The sequence below is a fragment of the Polyodon spathula genome, chromosome 19 (genome assembly GCF_017654505.1).
Source record: "Polyodon spathula isolate WHYD16114869_AA chromosome 19, ASM1765450v1, whole genome shotgun sequence".
Classification (NCBI taxonomy): domain Eukaryota; kingdom Metazoa; phylum Chordata; class Actinopteri; order Acipenseriformes; family Polyodontidae; genus Polyodon; species Polyodon spathula.
Window position 1 is genome coordinate 5,608,807 of NC_054552.1, and position 26,506 is coordinate 5,635,312.

At 36.1% G+C, this 26,506-nt stretch overlaps 1 protein-coding gene and 1 pseudogene across 3 annotated transcripts in view; one reads left to right on the top strand and one right to left on the bottom strand.

Annotated features, from left to right (window-relative positions):
- Positions 1 to 6,651, top strand: part of LOC121294628 (ubiquitin carboxyl-terminal hydrolase 47-like) — a 28,335-nt gene extending 21,684 nt beyond the window's left edge. For all 3 annotated transcript variants that reach the window (XM_041218528.1, XM_041218529.1, XM_041218527.1), the window contains exons 17-28: positions 324 to 531; positions 844 to 959; positions 1,095 to 1,214; positions 2,336 to 3,086; positions 3,179 to 3,354; positions 3,580 to 3,660; positions 3,790 to 3,905; positions 4,236 to 4,354; positions 4,495 to 4,625; positions 4,831 to 4,878; positions 5,029 to 5,159; positions 5,309 to 6,651. In XM_041218528.1, the coding sequence (XP_041074462.1) occupies positions 324 to 531; positions 844 to 959; positions 1,095 to 1,214; positions 2,336 to 3,086; positions 3,179 to 3,354; positions 3,580 to 3,660; positions 3,790 to 3,905; positions 4,236 to 4,354; positions 4,495 to 4,625; positions 4,831 to 4,878; positions 5,029 to 5,159; positions 5,309 to 5,483 (2,172 nt within the window). In that variant the 3' untranslated portion in view covers positions 5,484 to 6,651. The remainder of the gene's footprint in view (positions 1 to 323; positions 532 to 843; positions 960 to 1,094; positions 1,215 to 2,335; positions 3,087 to 3,178; positions 3,355 to 3,579; positions 3,661 to 3,789; positions 3,906 to 4,235; positions 4,355 to 4,494; positions 4,626 to 4,830; positions 4,879 to 5,028; positions 5,160 to 5,308) is intronic.
- Positions 6,652 to 6,739: 88 nt separating this feature from the next.
- Positions 6,740 to 22,150, bottom strand: LOC121294629 (annotated as a pseudogene).
- Positions 22,151 to 26,506: the final 4,356 nt, after the last annotated feature.

The window sequence follows — 26,506 nt, forward strand, 5'->3', positions numbered from 1 at the left end:
GTTCTGAAAAGGCTCTGAAAATGATTGTCAAAACCACTGCTATGTGGAGTATAGTTGAAGCTGTCGTTGTGCTGAATTACAGTTGGGTTTCTGACAAACTAAGATGAAAGGAATGTTCTAAATCATGGAACTGGAAAAAAAATCAGGTGAGCAACACTAGCTGGAAAAGTTTTTGAAAAGCAAAAAAAATAAAGGAGCTATAAATAAATCCAGATCTGTAAGAGAAGTGTAAGATCCACTGTACTAACCTAGACTGTGTGGTGTCTAATGACCCCCACCATTTAGAAATGCAGTTGGTTTAAGATTGCTTTGTTTATTTTCAGTTAGTGAATCTGGATGGGATTGTTCCACTGGACTGCTGTCGACTTGTTAAATATGATGAGTTTCATGAGTACCTGGAAAAGTCCTATGAAGGAGAAGAGGAGACCCCAATGGGATTGTTGCTAGGTGGAGTGAAGTCATCATATATGTTTGACCTGCTGTTAGAAACAAGAAGACCAGAACAGGTCTTCCAACTGTACAAACCAGGAGGTATGAAATTGTAAATTAACAGTAACAATACAGCTATTTTTGACACGATTGTATGTTCAGAACCAAATAACATGTCCACAGTATGATCTGAATGGTGGGTCAGAGAAACCTCAATCAATAAGACAACCGTATTAGAGGCTAGTTAATCGGAGGCACCTGTTCAGGCCTATAACTCAATTTGGCCACAGGGTGTCAGTGTTATATTATTTTTGTTCTTGTATGCCTTTGGATTTTCTGAGAGCTACCAAATAGATTGGTAGTGTATTGCAGTGTGCACATGTTTATTTTGTATCACTCCTCGTTTCTTTTCAGAAGTAATGGTGAAAGTGCATGTTGTTGACCTGAAAACGGAGACTATTGCCCTTCCTGTCACTGTTAGAGCTTACTTGAACCAGACAGTCACAGAGTTCACCCAGCTCCTTTCACGGGTAAGGAGATTACTGGGTCTTCATGAACAGTATAGTATTCATACCAGAATTTATTAATTTCTGCTTTAGAGTTTCTTCCAGATGTGTTAAGTACACCTTAAAACTGCTTTTGTTTGAATGATTATCCCTTGGCAGGCAACAGGGCTTTCTGCTGACACGATGCGCATAGTGCTGGAGCGTTGCTATAATGATCTAAGACTGCTCTATGTGCCCAATAAGACACTGAAAGCAGAGGGATTTTTTAGAAGCAACAAGGTCAGTATGTTGGATTTTTATGTCTATTTTTATATATATACACCCACACACACACACACACACATATACACAAAAAAAAAAACCTTTAAGGTAATACTAAAGGTGCACAATGACAACAAAAGTGTTTTGGACATGTCCTAGCACACTGTAATTTATTTCCTGCGGCACCATTTTAGTGAATGCCAGGATTGAATGAGCTTAGTCCTCGTTTGAATGTAAAATTAGTCACAGAACCGCATTGTGCAGCAAAGCACTCAAACTGAAGGACTTGTGAAATGGGATTTATTTTTTTTTTTACACTTTGACGGTTCATTGGATAATAATAGGGTTACTTACATCTACTGTCAAAGTGAAATCCGGTAGCACAGAAATGTATAATAGTCTGCTGTACCACCTGCATGCTGAACATGCTTTCAATTCTCAAAATACACTTTCTATAATTTTTCTGCTACATACAACAACAAATGAAGCCCAACAGTTTCGACACAGTACACTTTTAGAAATTTCAGCATCACTGTAAAGCCATGAATCAAGTACGGTACTATAAACAGTGCTGTTGGATAGCTACCGACTGTAGCCCAGTTAACATTGTAGCTTTGTTTTATTTCAACCACCACATTTATTTGTAAACAATATTATTTACAATTATGGAGGATATAACCGTTAGTCAATGAATGTTTTGTTTTATTTAGGCAATTTCATGTTAAGATAATTTTTAATTATTCTTTAAATGTCAATGAAAAACATCAGCATGAGTAAAGGAAACTGATAAAGCAGTAAGGTGAGTAATAAACTGACTCAGTTTTGATTTTGCAGTTGGTTCAAACAATTTAACAAATGCTGGATTGTAAATCAATATATAGCTGTAATTAATGATCATAGTAGTAATAATAATAGCATAAGTAATAAAACAAACTTAAATGAGATGGATGCAGTAATTGTATCAATTAAATATGCGATTTAAAACCAAAATTAACTGAGAAATGTTTTTAATGTCAAGATTAATCACGATTTTTTTTAAATCGTTGGACTGGCCTACTGTCTCTCTATCAAAAAAAAAAAAAAAAATGAGTGTTTTAAATGCAAATATTGGAAACTAATAACTTTTACCTTGTCTTTAGGTGTTTATTGAAAGCTCCGATTCAACAGATCACCAGGTCACATTTACAGATTCTCATTTATGGAAGCTTCTTGATCGCCATGGAAACACTATTAGGTTGTATGTTTCTTTACCTGTACAATCCCAGCTTAACAGGACCCTTTCACAAAAAGTTGATGGCGATTCGGGCGGTTTGGAGGACACCTTCGAAAGGGAGAAGGGTAACAGAAAGACTGTAGAAGCAATTTTGGAAGAAAGCACTGAAAAACTCAAGAACTTGTCACTCCAGCAGCATCAGGGAGGGAACAACGTCAAGAGCACAGAGGCATGTGACTTTGAGAATATCGAGTCCCCCTCCCAGAAGGCTGATTGTACTTCATTAGACAACAGAGAGCTGGAGAACCGGATTCCGATCTCTGATCCTGAAAACAACTTGCAGTCAGAAGAGCGCTCGGACTCTGACTTAAACAATGACCGCAGCACTAGCTCAGTGGATAGCGATATCCTCAGCTCCAGTCACAGTAGTGACACATTGTGCAATGCTGACAGTGCCCCTATCCCTTTAGCCAATGGGCTGGATTCTCACAGCATCACGTGCAGTCGGAGGTCAAAAGCAAACGAGGGCAAAAAGGAAACGTGGGATACTGCAGAGGAGGATTCTGGGACGGACAGTGAATATGACGAGAATGGGAAGAGCAAAGGAGAGACCCAGTATGCTTATTTCAGGGCAGAGCCATACACTTCGGATGACGGTTCAGGAGAAGGGCAAAAATGTATGTGTTGTCTTTGTTGCCATATCAAATTATACAACATTTTTATGTTAAGTATTTCCCAGTGTTTTAACATTGAAATGCTTGCTTTTCAGGTTTGTTGGTCCATCTTGATAAACGGATTACACTGGCTGCCTTTAAACAAAATGTGGAGACCTTTGTTGGAGTTCCATCCTCCCAGTTTAAGGTCTTCAGGGTCTACGCCAACAACCAGGAGTTTGAAAGTGTTAGGCTAAATGAAACTCTATCCTCATTTTCAGATGATAACAAGGTTGGTTTGTTAATACTTGATTCCATCATTATTACATTTCAGTTTTCATATTTTCATATATGCTGTTAAAAACAGACTTAGTTGGTTTTTCTTTAGGTGGTTCTTAATTTTAAGTTGTTTTTACGTAGTACCTACTCCTAAATTATTCAAAATTTGAATGCCGGTGATTAAATCCAGTTTAGTATTCAGATCTAATAAAATCCATTCCTTTTTATTTTTTGACAGATGATAATACGATTAGGAAGAGCACTAAAAAAGGGAGAGTATCGTGTCAAAGTTTACCAGCTTTTAGTAAATGATCCAGAGGTAAGACTATAAATCTGCTCCTCCACGGTACATTAAACTATTTGCTATATAAATCAAATGCCTGAATAACATTATTTGATTTGAAAAAAAGCAAACATTTTATTATTCCTTCCACCTGCTTGTTTGCAGCCCTGCAGGTTTTTGATAGATTCAGTGTTTGCAAAAGGAATGACTGTGCGGCAGTCCAAAGAAGAGCTTTTGCTTCCTCTCAAGGAGCAGTGTAAGCTGAACCTCAGTATTGACAGGTAAGCTGAACCTCAGTATTGACAGGTATTGACAATAGACCTTTGTTCTGTACAACTAGCACAATGGAGAAAATAGGACACAAGTAAATTGGAATTTTTAATTGATCTGCTTCTTTGTAAATTGTGCTCCTTTCTACTAACAATCTGTGTGAGTCATATGTGTGACCTTTAAATACTATTGAGACTATTTTAAGTATTATTTTGCTTGGTATGATCTTTTTGTTGGTAATTCAATTTAACATCATGCGACTTAGATGCATTAACTCATGTCCATGGGGGGGGTGGGTGGATGGGTGGATCAAATTCATTTTTTTTCTACTATGTTTACAGATTTCGACTGCGAAAAAAGACTTGGAAAAATCCTGGAACAGTATTTCTGGACTATCATGTCTATGAAGAAGATATCAACATCTCCAGCAATTGGGAGGTCTTCCTTGAAGTACTTGATGGTAATGGATTTGTGCTACAATTGATCAGCTTCTATGCATTTGAAGAGAACAGAATACATTTTGAATATTACTTTAGGTCCACATGAGTGTGTTTTCCATCAGTTAGCATTTGACGTAAACATTCACATCTGTACCCATAGAACCTGAGAAAATGAAGTCTATGTCTCAGCTGGCAGTGCTAGCAAGGCGATGGAGCCCGTCGCAAATGAAGCTGGAACCCTTCCAGGAAGTGGTCCTGGAAAGCAGCAGCGTCGATGAACTTAAGCAGAAGGTGAGTTGCTTCTGTAGAGAACAGGAATGTGGTATTTTGAGCATAAGTTCAAAATGCTTTTCAAAGCTATAGGGCTACAAAAGACTTCCATGATTTTTATCAATTTGAAACCTAAAATATTTTTGGTCAAGAAGTAAAAACATAACTAACAAAAACTAAATGTAAAAGGACATCTCTTGACATTGCCAAATTTCTTTTCTTTCAGCTGAGTGAGATTAGTGGGATTCCTGTTGAAAATACAGAATTTGCAAAGGTAAGAGCTGCTTTGTAAATACAGATATGTGTAAGTTTCTTTCTCTTCCTGGTTCTGCAGCTGTTTAAATAGGAGTGTGATGTAGGATATTAATAGAAAATATTTCAATTTTTGGAAGATCTCATGAAAATGTGCTTGTATTGTCTGCAGGGTAGAGGAACATTTCCCTGTGATATCTCAATATTGGAAATTCATCACGATTTAGATTGGAATCCAAAAGTATCGACACTCAATGTTTGGCCTCTCTATATTTGTGATGATGGAGCGGTTGTCTTTTACAGGTAAAATACATGCAAAGATCTCTTTTTAAAACTACAATTTTCTGTATTGAAAGCCGTGAAGGTTGAGTACTCAAGCAATGTTCTGGGCAAAGTTTTTTTTTTTTTTGTTTGTTTTTTTGTTTTCTGATAGCCCGTCTATTTAAATTTAGGGATAAGACAGAGGAGCTGATGGATCTGTCAGATGAAGACAGGAATGAACTCATGAAAAAAGAAAGCAGTCGTCTCCTTAAGACAGGACACAGAGTGAACTACTCTCCCCGTAAAGAGAAAGCATTAAAGATCTATTTGGATGGTGCACCAAGTAAAGACTCAAGCCAGGACTGATGCCCGCCTCCAACCTTTTATTACCCGGAATCATACACCGAATCTTGTTCGTCACTGCTGTGCAGCAGTACCACCATGGCAGGAATCTTGTTTAGTGTAACCCAGTTCCACTGTAACTAACTGGCTGACAGCCCACCAGTCAGACCCTAGCGGGGTTACTGTGACTCAGAATAATGTTGTGCACTGTGGTGTATTGTACTGTAGAGGGAAGTGCAAAAGTTATTATTTAATATACAGTAAAATAAACAATTTAATGAATTGAACTTAGACCGGTGCACATACAACAGCTAGGCATGAACTGGCATTTCTCTGCTTGATGAAAGCTGGGCACAGGGCTACAAAGTAGTCATTTTTTCTTATGTGCACATTACCTCATTTAAGTTATTACACACATGTATCATACAAGGGCTGAAATCGGCCCCAACAAATTCAAGGGTAAAAATCACTGATAAAGCTCATCTTCCATTTATTTAATTGGACATCCAATGCTTAGGTTCCATTATTTTAGTTTTTTTGCTTTGAGGTTAATTTCCATTCTTCCTTATTTTGATCAAACATTGATTTTTTTTTTTTTTTTTTCAGACTCAAAACCAGTGATTATAACAACCATAGCCCATGTTGCCAGTGTGTGTGTGGTTGAGATTGAACTTAATTAGTCCTTCTGAAATGAATACTGTATTTCTGTTCATGTAAGATTGTGTAGTTTTGGTTGGCTAATAGTGATACATATTAGTTCTCATACTCTCAAGATTTATTATGTTTTATCAGCTCTTGTTTTTGCTTGGCTTTCTGTAAATTATTTGTCTGAATTCTGGGATAAGTGACTGACATGATACAAATCCCATTGTTTGTCTGTGTTTAACCTTTTGTTTTATGTAGATAATGTTCTTTTTTTTCCCAGTACAAGCTTAATAAATCCATTAAGGGTATGTCTTTGCAGGTAGGTATGGTTTTGATGAAGAACCGGTTTGCTGCACAGAGTGTGTTGAAAACAAGTTTGGATTTCCTGCACAAATATACACAGATTTTTAAAAAGCAGTTCTGCATAGAATGTAAGCACTGCATAACTTACTCAACCAATCAAAATAATGGCTTTGAAAACATTCATGCAGTGATCTGTTTACTGTGGACATGCCAATAATAATAATAATAAAAAAATATTAATTATGTTGTATTGTTTTGCGATTCAAACCTTGTGTGAACTAGCTAAGATGATTTTTAGAAAGGAATTAAAAGGCTTTTTCGTAAATCACGTATTTTGTCCTCATAAATTTAACATTCATGTTTTCACCCTTTTTAGCACATTTTTAATGTGTAAAAAACAGTCAGACAAAAGTATTGACACCCTACACTTAATTTTAAGATCGTTCAGAAAACATGTTAAATACAAGCATTTAGTGAACATAATTAATGACAGACCAAAATAAAAAATTTCTGGTAGTTTAACAAACAATATTAACAAAAGAACTTAAGCAATTTCAAATATGTGTTCATTAATAAAGCATTGGCACCTTTCCATTGAAAAAATGTAATAGAACTAATTTGAAAATATGAATTGAAAACCATTACACAGTAACTAAGCAGCATTAAAGTCAGTAGCAACACAACACATGGTCTAGACAGCAGTTGGAGGCACAAACTACAACAAAGGAAATGGCTACAGAACGGTATCAAAGAAATATTGAATTCCAAAATCCACAATGAGCAACAATCAAGAAGTACCACATAACAAATTCAACTGAAAGTCTTGAAAGAACTGGACTCACCAGAGTTTAATCTTGTAGAAATTATTTTGACTGATCTGAAAAAAAAGCTGTAGCCAAGCATTGTGTATCCAATCTGTCTGAGCTGAAGGAAATAATGCAAGACAGAATAGTCCCAGATTTCCCCAACTAGATATAACATACTGGTTAAGAATTGTCATAAATGTCTGAAAGCTGTAATAGAGTGCCAATACTTTTGTCATGAACCAATAAATCAAATTAGATTGTATATTTTGTTTTATTAAAAAGTGGTGAAAATGTACTTAATGCTTGTCTTTAATCTGTTCCCTTGAATAATGGTATAAGTGTAGAATGCCAATACTTTTGTCTGCGACTTGTAATTCTTCTAAAAGTATCCTATATAGTTGACATGTATGTTTCCCTGCTGTCTGGGCTTATGTAACAACTGATTTCATAACTTCCATTTGCCCTGCATTGTAAGATGATGCACACACATACTGTAGTATTGAAATATCCTGGAATTTTTGGGATTAATTAGCAACCCATTTTTTCAACAATGTCACTATTTGTTGTAATAACAAATATTTAAAAAAAAAAAAAAAGTAAATATTGAGGAATATATGTTTCGTATAGATGTAGCTTTCCTTTATAGCAAATGTATTGATTTAAAGAAAAAATATGAATACTAAAATGGCTGACGACAGGGCTTTTATTTGCCGTTTACAGAGACAGCACTGTTGCTCTCTCATGGGTACTTTAAAAATAGGGCAGGGCCTAATGGCATAGTGAATTTGAACACATTACAAATACTGTTGTCATCAAATGAAGCCGCACAATTAAGACAATATAAGAGTTGTTTTATGTTACCTGAAATTGTTTCAGTGCAAGTGAACCGTGACAGATATTTTATTGTTAGAAGAACCAACTTACAACAGAAGTTCAGTTTTCAAAGTAATCATTTTATTGGTTTCAGCAACAACAAACGGGTACACATCGTTTTAGTTTCTCATAAAGCACAGGATTCCCACAACAGCAAAATGTATGTTTTACTGTACAATATAAAGCTATATACTCAGTGGATTGCTGTAATAAAATAAAGCTTCCCCTAATTAGTCAACATTCAATTATTTCAACATAGAAGAAAGCCGGTCAAATTAGTACACCATCAATAGAACACACGTTTTCAGCGTCCAGTTTAGTTTTCTTAACCAGAACATTTAATAACATTAATTTCACACCAAATAATGAACAAGCGTTGTCTGTGTTTATATTGCAATCTCTCAAAAGTGCTGACAAAAAGGAATTGCTTGAATAACCCCTTACACCCAAAGCAGCAAAGGTAAAGCCCAATAATCCCAAACATTCAAAAAGATACAACATGTTGCACTTTTATCCATCTACTAGTTGCATATAGGAGAATTAATTTATGGTTTGCGGTTCATTTCAAGACAAACTAACTTTACGGAAACTACGTAGGTTTTTATTGCTAATTAATTAATATCAGGATTTTTGTCAGAGCAGTAGACTAATAGAAGTCATCTGAATTATGAGTATTTTAATATTGGCAATATGCTAAGTGCAGAACAGAAGCTTCCTCGTTTTCAGAGTAATGAAGTTCACAAACTATTGTCGAAGTCACACTGTCTACATGTGTTTCTGTTAAATATACAAAGAAAAGATTAATCTCTGAGATAAACTGACTTAGTATGGTCCAATAATTTAGTTGAGGTCACCCCAAGAAAGGCTTTTGGTCAACTGATCAAACAATGGAAGATTTTCCTCTTGAATCATTCTGTTTTTCACAGATCGAGCTGCGTCTGGGGGAAAAAAAAAGTATGTTTATGTTGTCAGAATAATTCTTATTAAGAATAAGAACTGTTAAATTGTTGAGATAGTATATAAAACAAAACAAAACAAATGCAGACATCACATGTACAGCCCTTTGTATGTTCTGCCAAATGCATAACCCTTCAAATAACACACATTGCAAACATTAGGACTTCAACCCACTATTGCTCACAATGCAGCTCAGTGTTCTAAAAGAAAAACATACTGGCTGCTAAACAAAAAATACTAGGGGGAAAAAAATATGTACCGTGATATCATTTCACAAGGTATGTACCTAATGTAACTTAGCTCAAAACCATTGTAGTTGTCAACTACATATAGTCCTGTTTGATGCTGAAGTAGCTATGCAGCAGTGTTCACATTTCTTTCCGACAACTTAAAACGTGTGCATGTCTGGGAACTACAAAGTGCAGCAATTTCCAGAGGCTTTGTCACTTAACCGGGACAACCTTTCAATTCATTATCTGTGTTGCGACCCACCTTATTTGCACGGTTCTCCAATAAGGATAATCTCAGAGGTTTCATGCTTAACAGCGAATCAGAGGGACTTAAAGGACTTGATCACAAGGGAACTTTCTAATTCACCATAAGCAAGCTAGTTCGGAGCCCACATAACAAGTGGAAGGTAACCAACATGCATGCAATCAGCATTGTTTGTCGCTGCCCTCTTAGGTCAGTTTTAATGCAGCTACCCTGAGAATTTCAAGCCCAAGGTATCAGCAACCATTAATCTTTAAAAAAAGATTGTGGCTCACCCAGTATTGGTGAGAATGCTTTCTGTGGAAATAGAATCCTTACCCATGAGTCTGGCAGCTGAGCCCATTGCTACATGAGCAGTACTCACAGGGCCCCTCAGGCTCCTGGTCCCAGGACAGGAGATCCAGCAATGGGTTTGATGGGTCATGGCAATGCTCCCCCTCTTTAGGCAATGCAGTGCAGACTGGGAACAGTAAAGCTTAACCAAGCAGTGGGGAAGTAAAATAAAACATTGAACACACTTAAAATAGATATACAATCTTCCCTGGGACCCACATGGAAACGAGGTTCATATTTACAGTATAACCACCACTGTACAGCAAATATTCTGAAAATATATTCAAAAAAATATTCAAAAAAACTTTTGGACTGAAGTTTTAACTCCTGGAACACAGATCTCATTACCTTTGTAGAATGCACAGCACAGCTCTCTGTTGCAGTCGTTCTGGTATTCACAAATGGTACCTGGCCCTCCTTTAATGCTGTTTTTCATACACTGGCCCCAGACACACATGTGTGCCTCACAGCATTCCTCATCTTTGGTGCAATTCTAAAAAAAGAAGACCAATAAGAAAGCACCTATGAAAATAGTGGCAAGAATGTCCATCACTTGTCATTGTTTAACCTTTTGGCTCCCCCAGCTATATCCACAAGAAAATTGTCAGACCAGGTCATGTATTCTTAGAGTTATTGTGGTACAGTAACTATTACACCTTTTAACTGTTTAAACAAATTAACTAGTGACTAGCATCTTTAGTGAAAGCTGACTGTAAGCAGTCACAATCTGTGTCTCCAGTATAAAGCATTAGCAGTAATATAGTTTCACTGTGCATCCGTTTCACAACCCACATCCAGATTTATTATTAACTTAACTGTTGATGTCTGAACAGTTTTGGATTTGTGTTCCTTACTATGAATGAATCACTACTACACTGCGTAAGAACAGCCTGTCTGCTCTGTGCTGACTGCATTGCTTTTATATGTCATTTTGTTTCCTAGGTAACATAAAATATCCAGGAAGTTGTTTAACAGGCTCAAAATAAACTGTAAAATCTTATTACTGTGATTATCTGTGCAATTAAGCTTTATGCTTTATGAATAGAACTCCAGATCTCCTACAAAAAACACAGAGGCACGAATGGATTATTATTTTACTGTTTACAGGTTAACCCTGTTCCAGGTGCCTGGTGTTACATGGCTATCTTTGAAATACATTATGCACCCTACAACAACAGTATGGTAAGACCTTTGTATTGTTTATATCCTCATAGTTTCTGCCTTTTGTGAAAGCTGGTCTCTTAACTTTTATTATTTTCATTATTGTATTAAGCTTGCTCCTGGTACATTTGGTTTTTTATCAACAGGGGCTTTTTGTCTTTTTTCAACTACTCCTACACTTACAGTAGGTGTTATCTCCCAGTAACTGTCAATAACCTTTCACCATAACAGGCTATAAAACAGGTGGTTTTAATTTGAATACTTTTTCCTCATCCCTAACTGTAAGGTTCAGGTTTTGCAATGTACATTACTACAGTTTAAAGAGTAAGCAGATTCACAATACATTTTCACGTTGTCCATGCAACCATCCAGAGTGGTCCTTTGTACAATTACCGAAGTGCTGCTTGTACCCTTTTTGATACAGTCTGAGTTAAAGTGCTTTGTTTTATCTGAGATCAGGTACAGGTCTTCATCTCTAGTCTCCCGATTCTCTTTCTTCACATACACATCACATAGGAAACACAGGCTAGATCAACAAAATTGTATATCTGAATAAGCAGAAGCAGCTGTAACTCAACGCTTGATACTTACTAGCTCTACAATGGTATACACAATGCCAGTGCGCCATTTGGCATTTTCATGCTTGGTTCAAGTTAAGAGAGTTTTGAAGACTTTGAAAATGATAACCTACCAAATTCTGCATCTTACAAGGCAGTCCAGTCTGGCAGTAATTCCCATTTCCACAGTCCTCATTAACGATGCATTCCTGCGGGTAGAAGAAGCAGTCAGCTTCTATTAATCAACACCTGAACTGAATTACACAGCACCATTTTCACTGTGAAATATGAAAGCATGTTGGGATATCTCTCTGGCCTCATAGGTTGATTCTGATATCTTTGCTGCTGGATGCTACTTGAGGGATTTGCAGAGAAATGTACAAATTTAAACAGTTGTATGAAAAACTTTGAAAGCCAATGCTAATGTCAGAGTGCATATTCAAATAATTAACTGTTAGCTGTCCCTGGGCACTAATGGGCCTGGAGAGTGCACCACAGTGGACTATAATGCTGCCTGGGGCTCAGACAGTTCTCAAGAACAGTAGCTGTTTAGAAATACAAAATCGTTTGTATATTGTGTTATCTATATGCAAGACACACCTATCATTTTTGACTCACTGCACTTCTAGTAGTTACTCCTCAAGCACAGTCCATAGAGAAAAGCCACTGTGGACATTTTAGCTTATTAAAATATTCCTGGAGATATGAAAAACATCAGCTGCACACCACCAACCACTCCACACACGATATGCTTCAAAAGTGTAGAGAGTCTATGCAACATAAATATCACCTTCATTGAGTACAAATAAAACACTATTTAAAAAAATCCATGCAATGTGTGATCACAAAAAAAATGCACAGGTCACCATGACAAAGATTATAAGAACTTAATTGATACCGAGGTTATTCACAACTCCATGAGTACTTAGGGTTTAGGCAATTTATTTTTTTATTTTTTTAAAAGAAGCGTGGCATGCATTTACATTGTGTTGCATGACTTGTTGAAACAAACGCACATGCAAAGTAAAAGAAACAATTCCTAAAATGCTGCCTTAATTAGTTCAACCAAATTCAGAGCTCATAAGGATGTTATTGGAGTATTGCTACATTACAGTGCGCTTGATCTCATATATTGTGTACCCATTTGCTTTTGCAATTGAGTGAACCCATGAATACAATCTGTCGCTGTTACATACCGCTCTGTTCATGTTCATTGTCCATAGATATATATATATATATATATATATATATATATATATATATATATATATATATATATATATATATATATATATATAAACATCCTGTACTGAAACTCTTTCATCAGTTTATGAGTCTTTCTGCTCAGGGCAGATAACCAGGAAAGAAACAGAATACAGCATCGTCTGCTGTTTATTGACCTTTACTTTCTCGAATAAACAGAACTGTACCAGTAACTGTATCATGCTTTCACGCCACTGGGAAATGTGCACCATCATAGTGGACATGCATATCCCTGGTCATTGGGATATACCAGGCTCTCCGTAATTACATCAAACTTACATTTTGATAGTGGATATACCTTTTCTGATATCTCTAACAATTAACTCAGTTGATGAGACCTAGGAATAGTTTGTGGAACGTATTTAAATGTAGTATACACTTTACCGTAAAATGGCAGCACACTGTGACATGTGTTTAGTGTATTTTTTGTTTTTATTAATCATTTAACATTTGTTCAAGTCATGTGCTCCAGTGACTTTGCAGCACTGTGGGCTCCACCTGCTCTGTACTATTGATTTTCAAGAATGACGACATGACATAATGCCTGTGCACTTAGCAGCCAGTGAGTAAAGTGAATTCAGCTATAGGAATATAAATATTACATAAAAAAATGTGAAGCTATTTACTTTTCTACAGCAGGAATATGTTTCTCTATATGAATTACGATAATTACATTATTGGCTCTGGTTGCATTTAGCTGGCATAGTATTAAAATGGCCAAAACAGAAATTCAGTTGTTTCTTGAGCTTTTGTGTTCTTCCATTAGTAAGAAAAATCTGATCATGTGAAGGCAAGAAAAATAGCTTCCCACATTGACAAGGGCAGAAGAAACATAATTCTAAGTCCATCGAGAAGAACAGATTTAAACTAGAGCTTTTGTAATATGACTATGTTTTTTTTTCCTTCTTTAATGCAACAATATATTTAAGTGCCCGAATGGTTGAAGTATTGATGGGTGGCATGCAATAAGCAGAGAGGTTTCCAGCCAATTCTGTTGATTCTTATAAACTAGACACTTGTGTTTCTATTCAGCATCATATATCTCGGCCGAGACTATACATACATTAGCTATCAATACCACGAAAAAGTGTATCACCATGACTGATATCTACAGTACTGTACTTACATGTAAATGCATTGCATGTGTACAGCCATGTGTGTCACATAAAGAAACTACTGTAAAACTGTATGCAACACTTGTGGTTGGCCTTTCAATTAACTCCCATTAGCATGCAAGGGCTGTACATGTATGTCATAACCAAGCTCCTCATTATATTACTTCAGGGAGGCTTGACAATCTCACTGTTGGGTTGATTTTTTGCTCACCTTGAAGCTTCAGTTTGCATTTTTACCCTCATAATGACTCCTGCACAGCTATACTCCAGGATTGCAAATGAGGCATGCAGCAGTATAATTAGAAATACAAAACCGAAACAGAATATTGCCCGATAGCAACATTTTACTTTAAGGTCGTAATGTGGATATTTTCCTTTCAAATAGTCCTTTAATAATATTGAAAGACAACCCTTTTTTTCAGCTAATGAACACTTCTCTACTTGTCTTTATCAATGTGATGGTTGTAATGTATTAATGTAGCACTTTCATGGACTTAAAAGTTTTATAGAAAAAGAATGTCATTTCAACTAAAAGAAAGGTTTTATCTTGCTCCAGTCTAGACGGATCACATTTCCAATTCAGTTGATTGGATCTATATGGATTGACTGGCTGCCAGCCTCTGTTTCTTCCTCTCAAATTGCTCAGCTGCAAGAATGTGCATTTCAAGGAGAAAAACAAAACTAGCCTCCAGCTCTCCGTTCTGTGGTTTTAAGTAACAGACTTGTGGTTCTAATCCAGACAGGATCACTTTGGGGGGAAAAAAAGACTTATTTGTAAACCACCATGCCAAGCACAACAAAAACAGAGCAGTGGTCCTTGAATGAATGGAAACCATCAGAACTGCTGATCCCTTTGGACACAATCTACGAGTCATGTAGGCAAACGTTTATACTGTGTAACAAAAAAATAATAATTTGTTCCTGGGTAGTAAGTGTTATTTCCTAATTGCTTATGCCTCAAAAGTATAGAAAATGGCTATTATTCCCCACAAACTTTGCTTTTGTGACCAGGACAGTGATATTTCAAAATATCACTATTTCCAAGGGCAAATGTGTGTCTTTTCGTTCACATAAAGTCAGAAAAAAACAACATATGAATCCAAATTAACATGTATTTATACTAAAGTAATACAAAGATGACTACAAAAGATTTAGAAGTGAGTAGTTTTTCATCTTTGATTTACAATATGTAGATGTTCTTTCTTTAGGTTCATGCACCAGCGTTCTTGTTAGTCACTGCTTTATTTATTGCCAGAACTCTGATACTGTAATTACAGTATAGATTGTAAATCTCAAAAAACTACTCACTTCTAAATCTTTTGTAGTCATCTTTGTATTACTTATACATAACTCATATGTACTTGATTATAACTCATGTTCTTTCTGAAAACAGGTTAGGTTCATGCACCAGCGTTCTTGTTAGTCACTGCTTTATTTATTGCCAGAACTCTGATACTCAACAGTCACATTAGCAAGTGAAGCCTTAGAGTTGACCATAAAATGCATAACAAAAGGCAGATGTATGGACCTTTTGTCTCCAGGATTACTTTAGGTTGTCACACTAGACCACACACACAGACACACACACATTAACACTCACACAATAAATTAAATTACCTTGACCATTGGTTAATGTCAGAGAAAGGGGAGGTGGACCATCTATACAGAAGGGTATTTAATGTCACGCAAACATTGTAATTTTGAGTGTCTGTTTGTCCTGTACCTGGGACCAGACTCCCTGCATATTTCAATAAACCTGGCAACTGACTGAAGAAAAGGACTCTGTGCATTTTCTTGAATCTACTTTCAAAAATGTTATATATAGTTTTAAAAGTTTAGAATTTAGAATCCTTCAAACAGGAAAGAGCTTTTAGCTGGGCTGTCAATACATTCTGAAATGGCTCCACAGATTATAGATCAAATTCACTTCCTGGCCTTTTCAATGTTTTATTGTTCAAGTTCTGTCAGAAAAGACATTCATTTATTTATTTTCTATTGTGATTGTGCCACAAAAGACGACCTATAGCTTGTTAAGGCCTGCTTTCAGAAAAAGAGCCGTCCAATGAAAGCTTAACTATGGCACAATATGATTTGACATCATTTACCAGGTGGTCTGCTTATAACCAATTTTCCAGCTGGCTGTGACCACAGTTCAAGGACATTTGTCTGAGGGAATATATATATATATATATATATATATATATATATATATATATATATATATATATATATATATACACACACACACACACACACACACACACACACACACACTAAAACTAATTTTAGTGATATTATGATCAATTCAATACCAACAAATATGAACTCAATAGACCCTCTTCCAAGTTGCTGGTATCAAGTTTGTGTTGCTTACAACAGATACCAGAAAAAGCTGACTGAAGGTTGTTCTTGATAGACTAGACAGCAGTGGAGCAGGACATGTTTAAAACAATGCTCGAGCTGGCTAAGGACGAGCACACATTAATCTACAGTCAATTCAAACTGGACAACATCCTCTTTTGAATGCACTCATATGGGTAATTATCAGCCATTGTTCACTATGCCAGTGAGGAGCAATACAAAGCACTGTATAAATTCAGACCACAGAAATAACACAGGTCAGCTGGTAAGATGAATGACATTTGAATGTGCATGATTATATCACTTTGAAGCAGAGTGATATTTGAATACGCTGAATCAACAGAGTCTGGAATGGAAAGGTAGATCACAGAAAGACTGGAATGGAAAGGTAGCTCACAGAAAAGGCACAGAAAGCCTTTGGTTGAGTTCAAGCAGGAACACCCAAAACCTGGCATTGGTTAGAACAGTTATGTGTCCTGTCAGGCAAGATAAATCAGGGGAAAATGTAGTCACTTTTTATATATATATATATATATATATATATATATATATATATATATATATATATATATATATTTGTATGAGCTTAACATGCAGCCCTACAGCACTCAGTATTCCCAGGTGGTCTCCCATCCACGTACTAACCAAGCCCAACATTGCTTTGCTTAAGCATTGCATGATAAGTTCGATTTGAAGAGCTTTTTGCCGTCAGAGACGTTGCCCAGGGGTCACTACAAGGAAGTAATTCTTCTTGACCCCCTAGTGACTGGTAAACTAGCAACATAAATCCCTCACTAGATATAAGTAAAAGTGAGGCATGCATATTGTGCAACTTCACTAAATGCATGTGACCAGGAAGTAGTAAATTAAGAAAGGTACTTAATTATGCGTGACTGTTGAATGCAGTACAAATTTTCCACTGCATTTTCTATCCCGCTCCACTGAATGAAATCAGTACATAGGACATTTATTGATACAGCTCTACCATTCTCATCACAACAAAACAGTTTCTCTTCATTTTAAAATGAGCCCATTTTCAGAACAGCTCACTTACATGTGTCATTTCCCCTCCTTTACTGTTGGATGATGAGATCACAGTTTTTGAGAAGTGGCTCCTGTTTCATTATCTGTTACCTACAGCAAAAAGGAAATCAAGTTTAGTTTTAAATCAAGCATGTACAGCTACAGCTAAAAATGTAGCATCACCCTATAGAATTAACCAATTTTGCTTCATAAAGTCAAATGAAACCTACTGAAAAATGTTATATTAACTGAATTACATACCGCTTCGTAGTTTTCCATATACTTAATAAAAAACTGACAAATTGAAAAATCTAACATGAAATACTGCACTACTATTATGGCTTCCGGTAAACTTTTGCTACATCATTTTGTAGTTTATTTGATTGCATGATGTTAAATAAAAGATCTAAATTATGTTCATATCGTTCATATAGTCTCTTTGAAAACTGTTTTAAAATAATTATGATCCAGCAGTCTTACTATCTATCCTGACAGGGAGGGAGAGAAACTGTCCTTCATTTGAAGGAAAGATCCCCCTTCTGAGAGATTCTAGAAAAAAAAAGCTATTAGAATAAAAAATGAAATATTCTGTTGAAAATGATAATTAGAAAGACACACCTGATTTACAGCAACTAAAGCTTTTGGGTTTTTTTTTCAAATGAGTGGCGTTGACTACTGTACTGTTTTGTATCCAACTGCAAAGGTTCTAACTGAACAGGTGATATGATTGCTCATTTTAATACTGATATGAAAAACATATCAACGGCATTCAAAGGTTCAGATTTCCGATAACATTATTCCTGGAAATTTTAGCATTCACATAACTATATATCAAGGGTGACATACCGTACCTTGTCAATTTTCTCAACAGTGTGGTAGGATGTATTCCCAACCTTTGTGTCTGTGCTGCTTTCACTGCGGTAATTTGGTGGTCATCCACATTTAATTCTGACTCCTGAATGCTCTCGTTCACCATCTAAGACACACACACACACACAGTTTCACAAGTGATTCTTTATGAAATAAATGTACTTTCATTGGTGATCAGATTGCATAAGGCTGTGTTCACATTCCTATCTTGGCTGGTGGTTAATACTACATTTTCCTATGGTGCAGAGTCAATGATTCTGAGCACATAAGGACATGCGATCTGAACCATTCAAGGTGCAAAAGGGAGCCCAGGTTAAGAGGGTACAATTTCCAGCTTCTGTTTTAAAGACATTTAGGTGATTCCCTATGCCCACACAAGATTTATTTGATACAAATACTGTCAGTAAACAACATTATTTGTAGAGTACATTCTAGTACCCATTTTGATCTTGCACATACAAATAAAGTTGGTACAGTACAGTAACATTGTTTGGACAGCAAACTTTAATACCAGCAATATTATAACTACATGTTGTGCTTTTTTGTACATCACTTTGTATCTTTATTCCTCTGTCTGCACATAATAATAGCCTACATCATTCATTATTTAATTTGGTCATTTTTCCTAAGTAATACTTGTTAACTCTATGCCACACAAGCAGCTTAAATTAAAGCCAGGTTTATTGGTTCTACAAACAGAATTCCTTATTCTGGTGTACGGTCTCAAGGGCAAATAAGTTCTGTTTATTTTAGAGATTTATTATAGAGATATGTTCCCATCAGCATCTAGCAGTAACCACCCTCAAATATAATAAGCCAATAGCCATACTACAGGAACAAACTGTGCAACTGCAGCATATAGCCGACATTATTAATTGCTTTAGAACATACAACATACAACATAAAACTAATAATGTAATGATCCAAGATTGATCATGTTTAAAATAATTTCCAAAATGAATAGAAATATCGACTGATGAACTTTCTGATCACACGCATAATACCAGATACTGTAAGTATTACAGTATTCATTCAGAACACATTACTACCAAATACTATGCCTACAGTTCACGCCATATGCTAAGGTACACATTTTTCATATCAGTATCTTTTTACGCAAGGCGACCTGGTGCAGCGCCTCCTCCCTTTTGTGTTGCGTGTCCTCCATCAGCTCTTCCACTTCCCTGAACATGTCGTTTAAAGTCGATTCTCCTTGCGTCAAACTCTCTGCCAAGGTCCCAGTGACGTAGAACTCGGCGTCAGGGTCAGTTGGGAAAGCTTTGGCTTCCCCAGAAAGACAGATTAGGACAGCCACAAGGGGCAGCATCCTGTACACTAGATCAGACAACATCCCTCCTCAGTGTGCGAGCTTCTGTTCTGAGGCTTTCGTTCTGCCTTGCTGTGATGGTGCAGCTCAAAACCAAAGATCTGCAAAAAGAGAAACCCAGGATACAAATTAGTTTAACCCGTCAAGCCCCATGGTAGGCTCTCTTCACACCAGCCTCTATTCATCAGTGTCGCTGTTCAGAATCTTTACCGAGGAGTTTCGTGTTTACATTTTTTCTTAAATAGTGAGTGATTCATCAAACTGTCATTTAGAAACACCAACATTTGGAACACCTTTTCTGTCGGATATTCCACCTGTTTAGGGGTAGGGGGTGAGGGGTCAATCCCACTACCTCACATGGAACAAGGAGGAAGAAAAAAAAAAATTCCCATGAGAGCCTAGAACTTAATTTTTCTTTGTGGGTTTATTTGGCAGGCAAAATAAAATTATTTTAGAAACAGTGTGTGACCAAATTACACACAAAATAAACGCACAAGGGTCCACCACCATTAGAAAACGAAGCAAGGTACCAAAGCGGTGCTCTGATAAAATATTCAAAACGTGGCTACCAGGGAACAGGGGGTGCAACCAGCCCTGTTCTCCACTGACCACCACTGAAGAACGGATCCTGTCCATCTGGGATGTGGGTGCTCTGCAGGGGCTTGGTGGGAGTGCAATATCAAATATAGTTGTATTTTATATTGTATTTATAAACACCAACTATAGTTGAAATATTTAAATATATATGCTCGAATAAATCAATTTTGTTTTTAATTATTCAAATATGAATTGCAAAAAGTTTAAATTGTTTTGCAGAAAACCCAAATAGATAATGAATAATCAAAAAGTAAAAGCTAATTATTATGTATAATTATGTACCAAGTCTTGCAATTACCACAAGGTGGTTGAGGAGGATTTCTAACGAGGAAAATGCTCAACATGTTCAGTTCAATTTCAACTTCAAAACAGGTCATTAAACCAATGCTTAAAGATATTTAATTGTTTTCAAATATTTACCCACTGAAATAAAATATTCAAATATTTCAATTAATTGATCAAATTAAATCTAATTTAAATGAGCAGTTTCCGAAAGATAACTGAGTGAAGTGCTTAGAATGCAGGATAATAATTAGGCTGCTGTTTGTTACAGTTACATATTGATGAAGAGTTTAAAGTATTTCAGTGTATTTCAACTACTCATATTTAAATATTTTCAAATAGTAATTGCTTTCCACAAACCATATTTAAATATTTTCAAATAATACTTTTCATAACACATATTTCTAACTATATTTATCCCAGGTCTGAAATAGAGCCATGAGACAGTGCTTGGTTTGCAGCCTCACACGCCCTCCTCTTAAGCAATTCTTTGGCTGGCAACCAAGACTGGCCTATATAACAAAAGTATTATAAAACAAAATTAAATACTTGCCCAGTTATTACGTTTATTTGCTGGAAACATAACAGGAAACTACCTTACTTAACAAAAAAGGTAAATATGTCAAGGTAAAAGAAAAGTGTCTCAGTTTAAATAATCAGATTATCAACTCAACTCACACAAAAGGGACACATTATATATATATATATATATATATATATATATATATAATATATATATATATATATATAGTGTCAGGAAAAACACACGTTGAATTGATAATGTGATTATTTAAATTGAGACACCTATTTTTGGTGAAGAGGAGCTGGATGTTGATGAGACAACGAAAAAAATAAATAAATAAATTAAATTAAAATAAAATAAAATATCACACCACAATCTCGCTGCTTTGTTGAACCAGATTGTTGTCAACCTGCACTGCACTAGCGGCGTTCTCTAAAACTACACAGACAGCGCTATGCGTACAGCATGTAATTACACCTGGGAATCAGCAATATTAATAGCTTCTTCTGCAGGTGAATCCCTCAGGTGCTGTTTAATTTCTTCCATTTTCCACCTGCTATGGCAAACATATACGTCATCCCCATTCGACTCATCAATGTATCAATAATATTATATTATAGTAACAACAGAATGCAATGACATTCTGTGTTGGCGATATAATCACTGGACAACGATGAACTATCAATCCAAATCATGAATGAATGCCGCCGATGCCTTGAGACTGAGAGCGAGCAATTACATCACACGACTTTGTTATAGAAAAACAATGACCCACACAAAAGACGTCGTTGGTAACATTAAATTCCCGACTTTATTTAAAAGAGCACTGCAATATCTTACTGTTAGGCGTTGCTGTATTCGCTACAAATTTAAATAATGTGTTTTATGGTTAAAAAAATAGATATATAAAGATACATCAGTGCGTAATTATCAACGGCCCTGAAAATTAACATGAGGAAGAAGAGCAAGCCACAGTGCACAGGTTCCTTTGGGAATCTAAAAATCCCTACTAGTTATATTGATTGGTTATTTCCTATAGTCTACAGATGATGCACTGTCTTCGTTCTAGCTGCGTCTCGTTACAGACCTGTCTTGTGGTGAAGTCAGATTGTCTCAGTTACCTGTCCTTCAAAAACACCTACTCCCGTATTCACACAGCGGCGACCAAAGGAGAAGTTTAAGTCTGCTGTTTCTGACCATTTTATCCAAGCTAGAATCGGATTGGCTACAAGACCGCAGTGTCGGCTGCCTGTTTGTGAGGTAAGCCTGGAGCATGGGGTGGATGTGACAAGGCTGGTATGTACACACCCTGCTGCTGAAGAATGAAGATTTTTCCTTAGAGGTTTCCGTGCTTCAGACAAAATGTATTTCATATAGAAGTATTCAAATAGAATTATTTGCCATTTGCAAACACTTCAATGTTTACATCATACACTTTACTGTGACACACATATAGGGTTTTGAAAACAGGAATAACACATGACTCCAGATACGTGCAACTACTGCATGCTCTACTCTTAATAACATACCTCAATATTAGTCACTATGTATTGAACAAAATACAATGGCAATCACTTAATAGCCAACACACACAGCGGAATAACCAGAAGTCATTTACCACAAAAACAAATGTGTTAGTGCTGCCAATTAGAAATCATTAATCACTCTACTTCTCCAAACCCTGTATTATACTGCAATGTGCTGCCACCTTGTGGCCCTTCTATATATATATATATATATATATATATATATATATATATATATATATATATATATATATATATATATATATATATATAGGGAAAATAACAGAACATTGCACATTGTGAATAGTAGAGTTTATGTATTGACTAACCTATTGATTGATGATGATCTTTTATTTTCATGGAAAATATCGGCTAGGCCTTTGTTAACTGTAACAAATTAACACAATGCTTATATACCAAGTTCAATCAGATGTGCTTTCCGTTCCCTCTTGTGGCAACACCGAGGAAAGCAGTCTCATATATATGTTGAAGAGGCAATGATGCAGCCTTATATTGGTATCTGATGTTTGGTCCTGAATAAAATTATTGAATTCCAAAAATATCCTTATCTTTAATAAAATGAAGATAGGCAAGCACAGACAGAAAGTTACAGATAAGTGTAGGAAGCCCTTATTGGGAGGTAGTGTCCAAAATATGCCATTAGGTTTACAGTACATGTTGTTTATTGCAATATATTTTGCAATCCATATATTGCACTGTAGTATTCACCACTGTATTAAGTTATTTTAATATATGTGGTTTCCTTAAAGGAAGGGTCAGACAGAGGCAGTTGGTTGGTTCTGGGATATTAGAATGTTGGGCTACCTGGAGGTGTCATGTGCTCATCTCAGGAACCAAAGAGAGGTAGTGCCATCGGATGATTCTTTTCTAAGAGCCAGAGGGTACCGGAAACTCTAAGCTCCTTTCTTCTGGCCATATCAAAGCAGAAAGGCAACCCGCAACATTCCAGGTGCTTTCCCATCATTCTCACCTGATGCAAGGCCATCTGTCCATTAGGATCCCTTACCACTGACCTATGGTCAATTTCTATGTCTTTGGGTTGATTTGTTCAACTTACACTCCAACGGGAAAAGCTACTTCTGGATTTTATTAGTACATTTTACAGCAGATGGTTTTTATGATATAGTTATGCTACCTCCCGGGTTTTTGGCTTCCTGTATTTTCCCATTTCAGTCTGGAAATGAAATAGTTGCTGGCTGGACATATAACCTAAAAAAGTATGTCCTAAATTGCTGTGGTAGAAAACCGCATCTGAAGTAAATGTAATAATGGCAGGTGTTAGGTCTAGTACAGTCCAATTAAGATAACGTAATGGCTTTTAAAAAATAAACAATTTGTTTAAACACCAAAAGGTTAAAAGGTAAAGCCTGGTCTGGAAAATATCTTTTGTCCTTTTGTAATTGTCTTTTTTCTCCAGCTGGGGGAGTAAAAGAGTCATGATAGAACTTTCTCGAAAGTGGTTTTTACAAGGTAGAAACGATTATAGAGTATTTGTGACGATTTGTTGCTGCATGTTTCTGTTTTGAATCATTAAATCACAGTCAACACCAATCTTCCTTTTTTAAGCCACTTCCATTCTTAAAAAACACTTTTTCGCAAAAAAACCCCCAAAAAACTAAGAATTGTGTTATTATATTAACCCATGTTAAAAAAAAAAAAAAACATATCTCTAGGAAAGTAATTTACTTAATTAAAACAGTTGAATCCAATGTTTCAAAACAAATTTTCCTATTAGCAGTAGCAATTTAGAGAGTGTGAATATGACGACTGTCAACACAGCATTAAAATACTGCAGTGCGTAAAAAGAAACCAAAATAATCAACTGAGCCTCTGAAATAACAGATCATCGAAGCTTTCCTTCTGACCTTCACAGTATTATCTTTAAAGGTACTTCCAACTTTGCTGCACACTGACATTGAGCTGGTTCTGCTGAAATAAAAACCAGATGAAATGTTGCCGTTATAGAAGCAATTGCATTTTCTGGAAGATCTCTCAGTGTCCATTAGCAGAAGAGATTATCCCAGCCCCCACCTGCTGAGAGAAATCAAAATTTACTTTGTTGTGGGGCGGACAGCATGACTATAGAAATGGGGTATAGTGGGAAGTGGATATCTTGCCATATTTCTATCACTACTTTTTGAAAGTAGAAAGACAAATGATCTGCAGCACTTCTGTGGAAATGGGCAGCCAAGACAGCTCGACAATGGGAAGGAGTTTTAATAGTGACAGCTGTTATCTACATTTAAGGAGTGTACTTCACTTTACAGTTCCATGTATTCAACAAACCTCAAATTGGTTAAATAAAGCAACCATTTTAGCAAAGCAAGCTACTCATTCCATGATAATTGGCCTTCCAGGATTTTCATACAGAATAGTCATACAGTTAAAAAGCATTTCAGTGATTACCTGATGTGAATGTGTGGTGCAGGTGGTTAACAGAATCGAAAACCACAATGTATTGCCATTAATGACTCAGAAATAATAGATAGCATCCATTACACCGCTCCAAAAATGTCTCAGTAAACATATTGCACAATGTGGTTTGGGGTTTAAGTAACAGGAAATTGCAGGACTAAAATTATCCACCAGAGGGAGACTTCATTTAAACAACAGTTTGTTGCCTGATTTGACCCTACAGTTTTGTTTTCTACTGGTTCATTCTAAATCTTGATTAAATCTTGATTTTAACTTATATATATATATACACACACACACACACACACACACACACACACACACACACACACACACACACAGTTTTTGAAAACCAATGATGTTACGCTTTACAAGGTTATTAAAAAAAAAAAAAAAAAAAAACCTTTACAAAAATTTTACCAACCTATTGTGAATTCCACAGCCTCCTTTTTGAGGTTTGTTTGGCCACCTTCCATTCAGAGCCGGAAGGTCTGGGCAGGCTACTACAGTCACAATTTAATGAGTGTCGCAAGAAGAAGAAGAAACTATTTATATGTTCTTTAATAATACAAAACTGCTGCTTGTGCATGTGTTTCAAAGCCCGATAACAAAATTGCAATTTGTTTTCTACCATTGTTTTACAATCACTTGTGCATATTATTTTGTATTAATAAGTCTGCACTGTGCTTTAACAAATAAATAATGCAGTAGTCTGGTGTGATTTATTCCAAATTCAGCTGGTGCAGCAGTATGAGCCTGGAGGGCTGAAGACCTCAGAATATTGTGCAGCTCAGCTCAGATACAGAAGTAGGTTGCATCGTGTCAAACCCCTAAACTGTTGCATTAGGCACCATTGGCTGAAAGATGGATAAATGATTGATATTCAGAGAACACATATAGAATGGGAGATGAGCTATAGAATACATGCTGAGATTCAGCACAGCAGTAATGATAGCAGGAAACCTCTGAGCTGCATGTTTCCCAAACAGTGCTCGCAATTACATTGGTAAGTTACATTGCAGCCCAGGCCTCCACAAAATCTATCCCTTTGTCCCTTTTTGAAACCAAGTCTGGGAAAGACAACTGCATGTAGTGAGAATATACAATAGCATTGCAGAAGTACACTCAGTCAAAGCATTTACAGTATAGGACAGTATATTAATAATATTGGTAGGTGTGTGTGTGTGTGTGTGTGTGTGTGTGTGTGTGTGTGTGTGTGTGTGTGTGTGTGTGTGTGTGTGTAGCATACATTTAGGCACGTTTGCATGTGTGCTCAGAATTTGAATGTTGCATCAGTAACCACGTCTAGTTCTCTTGGGGTGTTCATGACAACATAACGTATTGTTATTGAGTTCTTACCTATATCTAAAAACATGCCGGAAAAAAAGAGTTCCACACTTTATTTTAAAAGGTACTTTTTTGTTTCTTAGAAACTAGCTTACTAACATTGTAATACATGTTGTTGGTTGTTTGTAATAAATAGCTTGTAAAACCTATTTCTAAACAATAGACTACTGCTGCAATGAACGACATTAAATTAACTAACAATACAAACAAAACATAGTTCAACAGAAAAAAAAAGGTTCCCATTAAAAAA